The 12,869-nt window shown below is 47.3% G+C and overlaps 1 protein-coding gene across 2 annotated transcripts in view; it reads left to right on the top strand.

The window, feature by feature from the left end:
* Positions 1 to 12,869, top strand: part of MBOAT2 (membrane bound glycerophospholipid O-acyltransferase 2) — a 101,920-nt gene that overhangs the window by 78,497 nt on the left and 10,554 nt on the right. For both annotated transcript variants that reach the window (XM_055401132.2, XM_055401131.2), the window contains exons 5-7: positions 6,547 to 6,602; positions 7,169 to 7,223; positions 11,230 to 11,413. In XM_055401132.2, coding sequence (XP_055257107.2) covers positions 6,547 to 6,602; positions 7,169 to 7,223; positions 11,230 to 11,413 — 295 coding nt within the window. The remainder of the gene's footprint in view (positions 1 to 6,546; positions 6,603 to 7,168; positions 7,224 to 11,229; positions 11,414 to 12,869) is intronic.

Here is a 12,869-nt window from a genome sequence, read left to right as displayed (position 1 = left end):
TCTTTAATAAGGTTTGTTCGGTCTGTTCCCCTCCCTACCTGAACCTTTCCCCCTGATTGTTTTTTTCAATTTATTTATTTTTAACTGAAGGATAATTGCATTACAGTATTGTATTGGTTTCTGCCACACATCAACATTTCCCCCTGACTTTATGTTTGTTCACAAAGCAGTGTGATGTAATGATATTTATCAGAGATCTGCAGTGTTCCCTTATGACTCTAAAAAGTTGATCAGTTCAGTCACTCAGTCGTGTCCGACTCTTTGCGACCCCATGGGCTGCAGCACGCCAGGCCTCCCTGTCCATCACCAACTCCCGGAGTTTACTCAGACTCAGGTCCATTGAGTCGGTGATGCCATCCAACCATCTCATCCTCTGTCGTCCCCGTCTCCTCCTGCCTTCAGTCTTTGCCTCCATGTGATGGTTTTTTCCAATGAGTCAGCTCTTCGCATCAGGTGACCAAAGTATTGGAGTTTCAGCTTTAACATCAGTCCTTCCAGTGAATATTCAGGACTAATTTCCTTTAGGATGGACTGGTTGGATCTCAAAAAGTTGATCACTGGCCCTCAAAGTCCATGCCGTGTGCCAGGCCTCACCTCTCTGCCCGCCTTGTCTGATGCTGCAGCCACATAACTGCTTCCACGTCCTCATGCTTCTTCTACTACCCGTCGGGTTCTGTCTGCCAGGAACACCCTTCCCAACCTTCCCGCGTGTCCAACCTCCTAGAGGCTCAGATGAAGCGGCTCCTGTTCCAGGTGTTTCCCTATAAACTTGCTTAGTTTCTCTGTACGTTTCTTCAAATGTTTGGCCCTTAACACTTTTCCATGTAGCTACTCATGTACCTGTTGAGCTCCTACTTCAGTGTGCAGGTTCCTTCAGGGACAGCGCTTAGCAGTTAATTGTTGCAGCCATCCAGTACCTTCTGCTGAGCAGCGGTTCCGGTATCTATTGAATGAGGGTTTTATCAAACATCTGCTGTGCCTCAGATACTGTTCATGGCCTTTGTCCTGTTGCTGTTTTATTTAATCCACACAGTGGCTTTATTATCCCCATTTTATAGATAAGAATTTGGAGGCTGGGGAGTTAAACAGCTCCCCTGTGTCCACAGTTGATGAGTAGTGGAGTCAGGACGTTTTCTGGTTCACATGTCCAGCTGCTTGTCCACACCTGTCTGCCCGGTTGTCCAGTCAGCATCTTGCACTGAACTTGCCTGACCCGGACCTCCCGATGCCCCTGCCCTGTTCCTCCTGCATTTCTTCCCAGCCAGCTCCATCCTTCTGTTCCTTTCCTCTGGTCAAAACCCTTGGTGGCCTCAGGTCTCAAGCCCTGATTCTGATCCACTGTCGAATCATCATCAGGTCCCACTGTCTTTGCCATCAGAAGACAACTGGGATGCACTGTGCAGGGTCTGTGCTGTCATCCTGCTCTGAGATGCCATCCTCACCTGCCTCTTACCCCCCAGCACCGCCACAGCCCTCTCTACCCAGGGGCGAATATACCCATTTAAAGCTAGTGAGTGCCCTGCCTGTTGCCCTCCATGGTCCCCAGTCTCTCTTGGGTCTCAGCCCTGTCCTCAGAGTCCCTTCAGGAGCCTCCTGACTCTGACCATCCCGACACTTCTGTCTTCAGCATCTGTCCTGTCTTTACTCACTGGCTCCAGCCACATCCCCATGCTAACTAGCCTCCCAGCAGGCCAGGTCAGTCTCAGTGCCCCCCACCCGGAGCGGGGTGCAGGTGAGCCTGCCTCTGCGGGGCTCGGTCCCTGACTCAGCTTCTCTGTGAAGCGTCAGCCCTGGGTGAGGCCAGTCCCCACCGGCATCCTGGCACTCCTCTCCCCACCCTGTTTTGTTCTTCTGCTCAGCACACAGCAGCAGCTGGCACAGCTTGTATTTACCTCTAAGTTCAGTTGTTATCCGTCCCTCCCCTGTACATGAATGAGAATCCTGTCTCGTTCACAGCTGTGTCTCCAGTACCTGGTGCCTTGTAGGCGCTCATTAGACACTTATTTTCAAAATGAGCGAGTGAAGGGGCTGGATGGATGGAGGGATGGCTCTCGGAAGCCTTTTCTTCCCCTCTCAAGGTACATTCCTTTGGCTTTAGGTCTGAGGGGTTTTGTTGGTTTCAGTGGGTTTTACTGTTTGCAGACGAGCCCCTGAGTACTTAGACATGCCTGAAAGCGGACAGGTCAGTTTGCTCTGTTGTCAGGTCCCTGTACCCTGGTGGCATGCTGACCTTGTTTCTAGTGTGTGTGTGTGTGTGTGTGTGTGTGTGTGTGTGTGTTAGTTGCTCAGTTGTGTCCGACTCTTTGCAACCCCATAGATGGCAGCCCACCAGGCCTCTCCACCCATGGGATTCTCCGGGCAAGAACACTGGAGTGGGTTGCCATTTCCTTCTCCAAAAGGAACTATAGAAAGAAAGTGAAGTCTCTCAGTCGTGTCTGACTCTTTGCGACCCCGTGGACTGCAGCCCACCAGGCTCCTCCACCCATGGAATTTTCCAGGCAAGAGTATGGAGTGGGTTGCCATTTCTGTCTCCACTTGTATCTAGTCGGTGCTTGTAGTTGCTTTGTAGCGGTATCCTTAGAGTTCAGCAGTCTCCTAGAGATGACAGAACGATTCAGAAAGAGATTGTTCTTCTTCAGCGTTCATTCTCTAGTTATGTTTACCTAGAGTTTGAGTTTGACCGCGTGGCAGAACTAAATCCTGTAACTCTCACTCATTGTAGAGGAAAAGTATGGCATGTAAATGTTTTAGTTGAATAAGAAAGTTAATTTGTATCTTTTTTAAAAATTATAAGAAGTCTAGAGTCCTTTAGTTCTTTACATCAGATGGGTATATATATTTTTATATTACCTGAAGCTGTTTTATCAGTTGAGTATTTGTTTTGAATAGCTGGATTCCATATTTCTCCAGTTCCAAGTAGAATGCTGGGGGAGAAAGTGTCTGTAACTCCACCTCAATCTAGCGATGTTGCTGTGCAGAAGGTACAGGTGGCTCCATCCAGGCCCTCCTTTGCTGGATGAAGGCACCGAAGCCAATTGCTTGCCCTCCCCCATCCACCTCGCAGCCTCCACCCCAGGGAAACAGGAGAGTCTGGTTCACATAGGGCTAGCTCAAACTTTTTAGGACCAGGAAGGCGATTAAATACTGAATGCAAAGCAAACAGCTAAAATGTCAATAAAGGTGTAAGTGAAAAGGTGAGTCACTCCGATTGTCCCCATTCAGGTATTTACGAGCACAATGCCCTGTTAGGAAAACCACCCCTGTTGGTCTCTTTGTAAACCATGGGAGTGTTTTCATTTAGAAGCATCTTCTCTGCACAGGAGGTTCTGTGTGATGGGTGAGGCCAGTCCTCCTCCCCTTTCAGTCCGCTCTGTCTCCTGGTCTCTGTGCTGTGCTTGTGCTGGACTCATCTGGCCACCTTCCCCTCCGCTTGACTCTACTGAGCTCTCATGAGTCTGTTTATCCTGTGCCAGACTTCTTTATTTTCATTCATCAGATACTCCTTCACAGTCACACCACGATAATTTTGTCTTCTGCCATTTTATTCTCACATTCACCATTCCCTGACCCCAGCCCATGACAGGTTGGACCAGAGACTCTGGAATGACCACCCGCTTTAAAACCAGAGGAAATGTTCGGGCTTAATGATTATCTGCTAAGGAAACAGTAGGTGATCTGAGACTTTTTGCAAACTGGTCAGAACCTTGAGCCCAGTTACTTGGCAGGTAGGGCTTCCCAGGTGGCACAGTGGTAAAGAATCCGCCCGCCAGTGCAGGAGACATCAGTTTGATCTCTGGGTCGGGAAGATCCCCTGGAGAAGGAAATGGCAACCCACTCCAGTATTCTTGCCTGGAGAATCCCATGGACAGAGGAACGTGATGGGCTGCAGTTCATGTGGTCCACAAAAGTCAGACACAGCTCAGCGACTGAACGTGTGCATGCACACACACACACACACACACACACAGCAGTATCAAACGTGCAGAGGTAAATAGGGCAGGGTTCCTGCTGTTAAGTAGTCCGTGAGTTTCATGGTGACTGAAAAATAAGCCAATAATTACAGAACAGTCTGGTGACTGTTTTCAAGCACAGAGGAGAGTGGCCATGAGGGAGGGAGTATAATCAACTTACATAAGGAGTGATGGATCTTGAGTGGGTGCTCAGAAGGTTGGCTTTATGTGGTAGTTTAGAAATATTCATCCAGCACGTATCCTGTGCCAGGCACTGTGCTCGGCGCTGGAGGGTCAGTGGTGAAACAGACCATTTGCTCCCTGTCGCATGAACCTTCTAAAGAGTGAAGACAGCTTTTAAAGCCCCTCTGTAACTGGGTAAATGAAGCATCCGTGAGTGTGAGAAATTCTTTGAAGAAAGCAAACAGGAAGCTAAGATAAAGTGAAAGGTGTGTGTTCCATTTGGGCAGAGGTGGCTTCCTGGGGGTACAGCTGCCCACGGGCCTCTTGTGCAAAGTGACTGTTAAGCTGAGACTTGAAGCAGGAGACAGGCTGCCCTTGCAGAGCAGCTCCAGGGAGTGTGGTCTGGGTGGAGGCCAGCATTTGGAGAGTGGAGTATTTGCATGTGTTCCGCCTTCTTTTACTTCCTCTTCTTTTTAATATTTATTTATTTGTGTATGTTTGGCCATAGTGGGTCTGCTTTGCTTCGCGGGCTGTTCTCTAGTTGTGTCAAGCAGAGCGTACTCTCTAGTTGTGGAGAACGAGCTTCTCATTGCGAGGACGCTTCTCATTGCGAGGACTTCTCTAGTTGCAGATCACAGGCTTAGTAGTCATGGCACACAGGCTTCATTGCCCTGTGGCATGTGGGATATTCCCCAGACCGGGGATCAAACCTGTGTCTCCTGCACAGCAGGCAGATTCTTTACCACTGAGCCAAACTGGGGAAACCCTGCTTCCGCGTTCTTTCCGCCCCCGTGAAGGAGCATAGCTCTTGGACCCAGCAATACAGCCTCACAGCACCCAGTCCCCCAGCTCAGCTCACTTTCATGAGAGCCTGCACTCTGCATGCCTGGGTCTGCCACGTGACCAGTGGGTACAATGAGAGCATACATGCAAAAAGCACATATTAATATTTGCCTTTGGGGAACATCTGATACACACGAGCTGAGCAGTTTACTATGTCACTGAGTTGAAAAATAAATTTATTATTTTATTGGTTGTTTTTATGATATTTTAATGGAGAAGGCAATGGCACCCCACTCCAGTACTCTTGCCTGGAAAATCCCATGGGCAGAGGAGCCTGGTAGGCTGCGGTCGCTAAGAGGTAGGGGTTGCTAAGAGTCGGACACAACTGAGCGACTTCACTTTCACTTTTCACTTTCATGCATTGGAGAAGGAAATAGCAACCCACTCCAGTGTTCTTGCCAGGGACGGGGGAACCTGGTGGGCTGCCGTCTATGGGGTTGCACGGAGTCGGACACGACTGAAGCGACTTAGCAGCAGCAGCAGCATGATGTTTTAAGGTGATGTGAGAATTAAAATCCAGAGCAAAGGGTCTTTTCTTATTCCTTTTTGAGCTAAACTATGAAATGAATTTTCGGAGAAGAAAATGGCAACCCACTCCAGTATTCTTGCCTAGAGAATTCAGTGGACAGAGGAGCCTGGTGGGCTGCTGTCCATGGGGTCGCACAGAGTCAGACATGACTGAAGCGACTTAGCATGCATGCATGAAATGAATTTAGGCAGGTGAGAAGAATAAGTCTTTTCCCCTGGAGAAATCAAAGCTTCAAGGAATTTTTTGTAATCCTCAAAGGCATGTAAACTATCTTCCAAGGTTAAAATGGCAGCTGGCTGTTGAAAGCAGCCTGGGGGAGCGTTGGGCTGAGGAATAATCTCCTGAGAGAGAGTGGTGTTCACCTAGGAACAGAAGAGTTGTCTCCCGCTGGTACTTTGAGTCTAAGAGCAGTCATCGTGTGACGGGGTTTCTGAGATCTTGTCTGTTAGGTGAGGGGGGGTGACCTGTGAGTTCTTGGGGCCGAGCTCTGTGTGTCTCACGCCAGTGGTGGTTCAGTTGCTAAGTTGTATCCGACTCTTCATGGCCCCATGGAATGCAGCACGCCACGCTCCTCTGTCCTCCACTGTCTCCTGGAGCTTGCTCAAGCTCATGTCTGCTGAGTCGGTGATGCCATCCAACCATCTCATCCTCTGTCGTCCCCTTCTCCTCCTGCCCTCAGTCTTTCCCAGCATCAGGAAAGTGATGCTTTCCAGTGAGTTGGCTCTTGTCATCAGGTGACCAAAGTATTGGAGCTTCAGGTTCAACATTATGGGTTAGATTATTCCCTCTTGAAAGATACGTTGAAATCCTACCCTCAAGGTCTCCTGTAGAGGACGAGCCTCTTCTTAAAGCAGAAAGCCCAGATTCCCTGTCTTCCGTCCCTTCCCCAGACTCAGCAACTCTGGAGTTCTGTCTTCAGAATCCCTTGGGATCTTTTTTTATGTCAGGATTTTGCAGTCATATAAGCAGAATAAACTCTTTCATATATCATAAGTATCATTTTAAATGTCTGCTTTAAAAATATTTATTTATTTTTCACAGCCCAATGATGATAATTACCCAGAAGATCACTAGTTTGGCTTATGAAATTCATGATGGTAAGAATTTGGAAATTAATCTTTTATCACTGAAAAAGTCATATTCTAGCCACCTTTTGTTTGAGAGATTACCATAACTTTCTACTGTTTGTTAGAGGAAGGAAACGGAGGGAGGGAAGATAGGAAAAAAACCGACTTCTGCTTTGGCTTCCCTGGTGGTTCAGATGGTAAAGAATCTGCCTGTAATGCATGAGACGTGGGTTCGATCGCTGGGTTGGGAAGATCCCACGGAGAAGGAAATGACTGCACACTGAGCATTTTTGCCTAGAGAACCCCATGGACACAGGAGCCTGGTGGGCTACAGTCCATGGGGTCATGAAGAGTCGGACACGACTCTAAGGTTTCTAAAGTGTGCTCACTTTCCTTCACTGTTTATTCTTAATTTTACATTCAGTTCATTGACAGAGCCTGTGCTGTAATGAGAAAGAAAGGGACCAGTTATACCAAAATTGGGATTATGGCATGAATTTCAAATGAGGAAAGGGATGCAAGCGTGAATGGGAAGAAGTACGTTTCTTTTTGTGCGAGAAAGCATAACTGATAAATTGTCTGTTTTTATTTCTCAGGGATGTTTCGGAAGGATGAAGAGCTGACTCCGTCACAGAGGGGATTAGCGGTCAGGTATGTGCCTATAAATTGTCTCCTGCCGAGGTTCCTGCTGTCTCTGCCAGGACACCTGTGTACTCAAGGCCAAGGCTGACTTGTCCTCCTCAAGGCTCTTAGTTCACGAGAATCAAACCTTCCTCCCTCTGCAGCAAATCTAGCTGGGCTAGGCCTGCCTTCATAGGCACCCACTGAATACTATCATCATCCCTCCTGTGTACCATATCCTGACTCCCAAGAGGCTCTGAGTTCCCTGAAGACAGGAAGACTGCATGGTCTTCATGTAGTAATCATGAGTAGTAACTGCAGCTACCATTTGTAGACCAATGACTTGATAGCAGGTACTGGGCTGCGATATGTTAACATAGCACAAAGACGCTGTGTTTTGAAATGATTAAGAACCAGCAGGATATTCACCTTGCTATTTGAGGAATTCTTTCTGCTGTGTCATTTATTATGGTCCCCTATGGATTCATCTAAGGACTAGCTTAATTTCTTGGTGGGGCCTGCCTTAATCTAATATAATTAGAGATAAGGTACTCATTTTACTTGAAGAAAAGCATCCTGCAAGCACCTTGTTTCCTGTAAATCTGGGACTAATATATGCATGGCTGTCAAAAGAAGGAGATTGTGTAGTAGGAGGCCCTGCCCGAAGTGCTCAACTTTGATACCAGGTTGTGTGTCTTGAGAATCTTCTTATACTTTCCCCATCTTTAAAATTGCTCTCTTTTGATGGTCACTACAACCAGTCTTTATAGATCAGTAAATATGCACTTGAATTTATCTGTTTGGTGAGAGGTTAGCTTGATCTGGGCTTTGTGATCCATATGAGTCCTTGTCCATCCCAGGAACTGCTCGTTAATAGACACTCCCTCCCAGGTGGCCACCTAGCAAGACCCCAGAGCTGGTTAAATTCAACTCTCTGCTTGTCTGAACAGTGGAAGGAGGCAGAGAGGACTCCTTTCAGATTTGCTGCTGCTGCTGCTGCTAAGTCACTTCAGTTGTGTCCCCATAGATGGCAGCCCACCAGGCTCCCCCCATCCCTGGGATTCTCTAGGCAAGAACACTGGAGTGGGTTGCCATTTCCTTCTCCAGTGTGTGAAAGTGAAAAGTGAAAGTGAAGTCACTCAGTCATGTCTGACTCTTCACAACCCCATGGACTGCAGCCTACCAGGCTCTTCCGTCCATGGGATTTTCTAGGCAAGAGTACTGGAGTGGCTTGCCATTGCCTTCTCCATCAGATTTGCTACCCAAACATAAAATCACAGAGCTCATTGTTGCCCACAGTTCTCTCACATTTCCATGCACAGTTGATATCAAATCAATGTTTATGGAATGAAGAATGAGTCTTCCATTGATATCATAATTAGAGTATTACAGTTATGCTCAGTTCGAATTTTAATTGCATGTATTACAGTTATCGGCTTCCTTCCTAACATGACTTGTCGTTTGATGTGACAGTTGAGCCAGAAATGACTTCAGCACGTTTCATAGATCAGAATTAACTCCCGTCCTTCCAAATTGTGATACATTGTTGAATGTGGTAAGATGAGCTGTGGCTTAGATAACCTGGTGATGTTCTGGTCTTGAAATAAGCAGTGTTGAAAATGAGACTCTGTTGCTGGAGCATAACGGGCTCTTTGCAGCTTTGTGATGATGGGGCACTTGTGCTGTGTGTGAAGTGGTGATAAAGTCTCTATCTCAGCCCAACATGGGAAGAACTATGAGGGAAGATCTGCCAGAAACACCTTGCTCCCATCACTTGAGCCCTCAAGAAAAAGTACTTAAGGTTCTAAGCACTTTGAAATGTAGAAAGGTGGCTTAGTGGAAAAGAATCCACCTGCCAGGCAAGAGATGTGGGTTCGCTAACCTGGGTTGGGAAGATCCCCTAGAGAAGGAAACGGCAACCCACTCCAGTTTTCTTGCCTGGGAAATCCCGTGGACAGAGGAGCCTGGAGGTCTGTAGTCCATGGGTCACAGAAGAGTTGCACATGACTGAGCGACTAAACAACAACAACAACAACAAAATGTAGAAAAATTCTAAAGGCATTTTGAGTAAGTGGTGACCTAGCTGAGTGTCAGGTGGACCAGAGCACTGTTTTCTCTTCATTTTATTTTTATAAAAATATTTATGAAGAGGTTCCGTTGACTCCTCTTGGCCACAGAGCGCGTTGGCATGTTTTTTTTAGGAGATCATCTTAGAGAGGCAGATGGGGCTATAACACGTTTAAGAGCCTCCTTATCATCCCCAGCTATAGCTGCTCTTTATTTGTGGTGGTTTATAGTTGTCAGGGGATGGCAGACTTGACAGATGGCAGACTTGATAGATATATATATGACACTCAAGTCGCTCAGTCATTTCCGACTCTTTGTGACCCCATAGACTGTAGCCTACCAGGCTCCTCTGTCCATGGGATTTTCCAGGCAAGAGTACTGGAGTGGGGTGCCATTTCCTTCTCCAGGGGATCTTCCCAACCCAGGGCTCGAACCTGGGTCTCCCGCATTGTAGACAGACGCTTTACCGTCTGAGCCACCAGGAAAGTCCATATATATCTATATCTATATATATATATATTTTTTTTTAATTTGGCGGTGGCGGGTCTTCGTTGCAGCATGTGGGATCTCTAGTTGTGGTCCAGGGACTTAGTTGCTCCATGGCATGTGGGATCTTAGTTCAGTCCCTGGCCAGGGAGTGAACCCTCATCCCCTGAATTGCAAGGCAGATTCTTAATCCCTGGACCACCAGGGAAGTCCCGGAGGTGGTTTTAAGATATAAAAAATACACGCTTCTGATGCCTTTTCATAGTGTCCTGTGTTACTGGTTTTCTCCAGGTTTCCTGCATCAAGAGCTGGAATGCTTGGTAAATTTTAGATACTGTGTGCCATTTGGACGGACCTGAGAGCAACTGAATTAAAAATGTTGGGAGACATCCTTGACTCCTTTCTCCCTCACACCCCACCCCCATCCATCATCTGACCTCAGGGCTGTGCTGCCAGGCTGTGCTCAGACACTTCCCCCCGCTTGGATCCAACACTGTCATCTCCCCCTGGATCCCATATCCTCCTGCCTCCACCCTCCTCTAGCCACACACAGGGGCTCGAGGGGTTCTTTTGAAAACATAGGTATTGAAAACCCTACTGTAGTAGAGAAGGGAATGGCAGCCCACTCCAGTAGTCTTACTTGAGAAATTCCATGGACAGAGTAGCCTGGTGGGCTGCAGTCCATGGGGTTGCAAAGAATCGCAAAATGACTGAGCCCCTACACCACTACCACCGCCACCGCTGTAGTTTTTCAGCACATTCTGAATAAAATCTGAAGCTCCCACCATGGCTTGTAAGGCAGGCCCTGTGTTCCCCACCTCGGCATACTGGTACCCCTCCCTCCTGCCTCCCGGCTCAGCCCCTCCAACTGCACTGGCCTCCCTGTGGCTGGACCTGCCCTGGCTCTTTGCTCTGTGCCTGGAGTCCTGGTCCTGGACATTCACACGACTCCCTTACTCGTCTCATGATCAGAGAAGCCTTTCTGGCTTGTTAATAAAATGCCCCCTTTCCCTTGTAGCACTTAGCTATCTGAAATTTCTGTTTTTTTGCTGTTGATTTTCTGCAGCTGTTGTATAAGTTCTCTGAATGCAGAATCCCCCTGTGGTATTTACTGCTGTGTCTCTAGACCAAGGAGCATGGGCACACATAGATCTGTTAAGCGAGTGAGTGAGTGAGTGGCTAGTAAGAGATGAATCTTCTGCCCTATCTTGTCCACCTTGACTTGGTTTCATCATGAGGAAATCAGATAGAAACCCTTTGTCATGGCTCATAAAGACCCGGATGGGAACTCTTTTATCCAGAAACACCACTGAGCATTCCTTCATCCTGAACCTTGAGATTCTTATTGTTTGGAGGCAGATGAAAATCACAGCTTGCTTTATTTTGGAAATGGTAGGAGGAGTCGAGGTTGGAGCTGATCACTCCCGTCGCGTTTTCACAGAGCAGACGTCTGTCTTACACATAACATATCTCTTTGTTGCAGGCGCATGCCCAGCCTTCTGGAGTATTTAAGTTACAACTGTAACTTCATGGGTATCCTGGCAGGCCCGCTCTGCTCTTACAAAGACTACATCACTTTCATCGAAGGCAGATCGTACCATATGACGCAGTCAGGTGAAAATGGGAAAGAAGAGATACAGTACGAAAGGACAGAGCCATCACCAAATGTAAGACCTGGAGATTCGTCTGCAGCATTTCTAGCATGTATTGATTAGCCTTGTTTATTTCAGGAGACCAGTGTTGTCGTCTTTTTCTTTTAAAAATAAAAGGTACCCATCTTTTTCTTTAAAAACATTTTTCAAGGTAAATGACTCTTCACATAGTACCTAGTGGTGATGCCTTGTAGAAGTACAACCATGATTAAAGAACAAAAGTAAGGTTACCTGCGAAGTGAAGAAATGCCTTATAGTCATGGAGTATTTTACAGGAAAACCCTTATGAAAGGTCACTCTCCTCCTTCAGGTTCTGCACATCATAAGTGAGAGGTTGTTGACAACAGCATATATCGCAGTTTGAATATATTTTAAATTAAAATTCCAAGGGAATTCCCTGGTGGTCCAGTGGTTGGGACTCTTCACTTTCACTGCCAAGGGCCCAGGTTCAATCCCTGGTCAGGGAACTAAGATTCTGCAAGCCACGTGGGTCAGGCCAAAGAAACGAAACCAAATAAATGTGTCTAATGATAAATTTCGGAGAAGGCAATGGCACCCTACTCCAGTACTCTTGCCTGGAAAATCCCATGGGTGGAGGAACCTGGTAGGCTGCCGTCCACGGGGTCGCTAAGAGTCAGACACGACTGAGAGACTTCACTTTGACTTTTCACTTTCAAGCATTGGAGAAGGAAATGGCAACCCACTCCAGTGTTCTTGCCTGGAGAATCCCAGGGACGGGGGAGCCTGGTGGGCTGCCGTCTATGGGGTCGCAGAGTTGGACACGAATGAAGTGACTTAGCAGCAGCAGCAGCAACGACAACAATAAATTTAAATTCCATATGTACATAGTTCACACAGTCAAACAGTGGGAGTTATTTACAGATCACTCAAAGGCAGTAGGAAGCTCTTTGTGTTACCAGTGAGGTGTTGTGGAGACTCTGAATGCCAAGTAGGTCAGCCAGGTCCCTGGTGGCCCGTTTGCTGGGAATCTCCCAGTTGTCTTCAGCTGCATTAGTTAAGGTACAGGTTTGGCTACTGAACCAAGGACCAAAATGACAGAGATTTAAATAAGTTGGGAGTTGTGTTCTTCTCTCACTCGACAGCTCATGTGTCAGCGGTCCATGGATAACAGGGTAGCTCCATGGTCTGTAGCTCCAAGTGCTCCCAGGTTTGCCATCCGTAGAGTGTTTCCCTCATCTCCATGGTCTAAGGTGCTTGCCACAGAAGTTATCCATGTTACTCGTGACCACATAGCTACACTGAGCTGCAGAGACTGTGATGTGTGACTTCAGCATGTCCAAACAGAAAATCCTTCACTGTGTAAGAAGTGGAGGATGGCTTCAGGGAACCCCTGTCAGTCTCTCCTGTGATGTCTGTAGGTGTTTTCTGTGGGGCTGTTTGGGTTCTTGAGTGAATACTTCTCCTGTCTTCTGCCCTGGGTGTCCAGACTTGACTGCTGGTCCCTGGAGCT

Source organism: Moschus berezovskii, chromosome 11 (genome assembly GCF_049115385.1).
Source record: "Moschus berezovskii isolate FMDL1 chromosome 11, NW_MosBer_1.0, whole genome shotgun sequence".
NCBI classification, from domain to species: domain Eukaryota; kingdom Metazoa; phylum Chordata; class Mammalia; order Artiodactyla; family Moschidae; genus Moschus; species Moschus berezovskii.
Note: the sequence above shows the minus strand (reverse complement) of the source record. Positions and strands in the feature narration are given on the sequence as shown.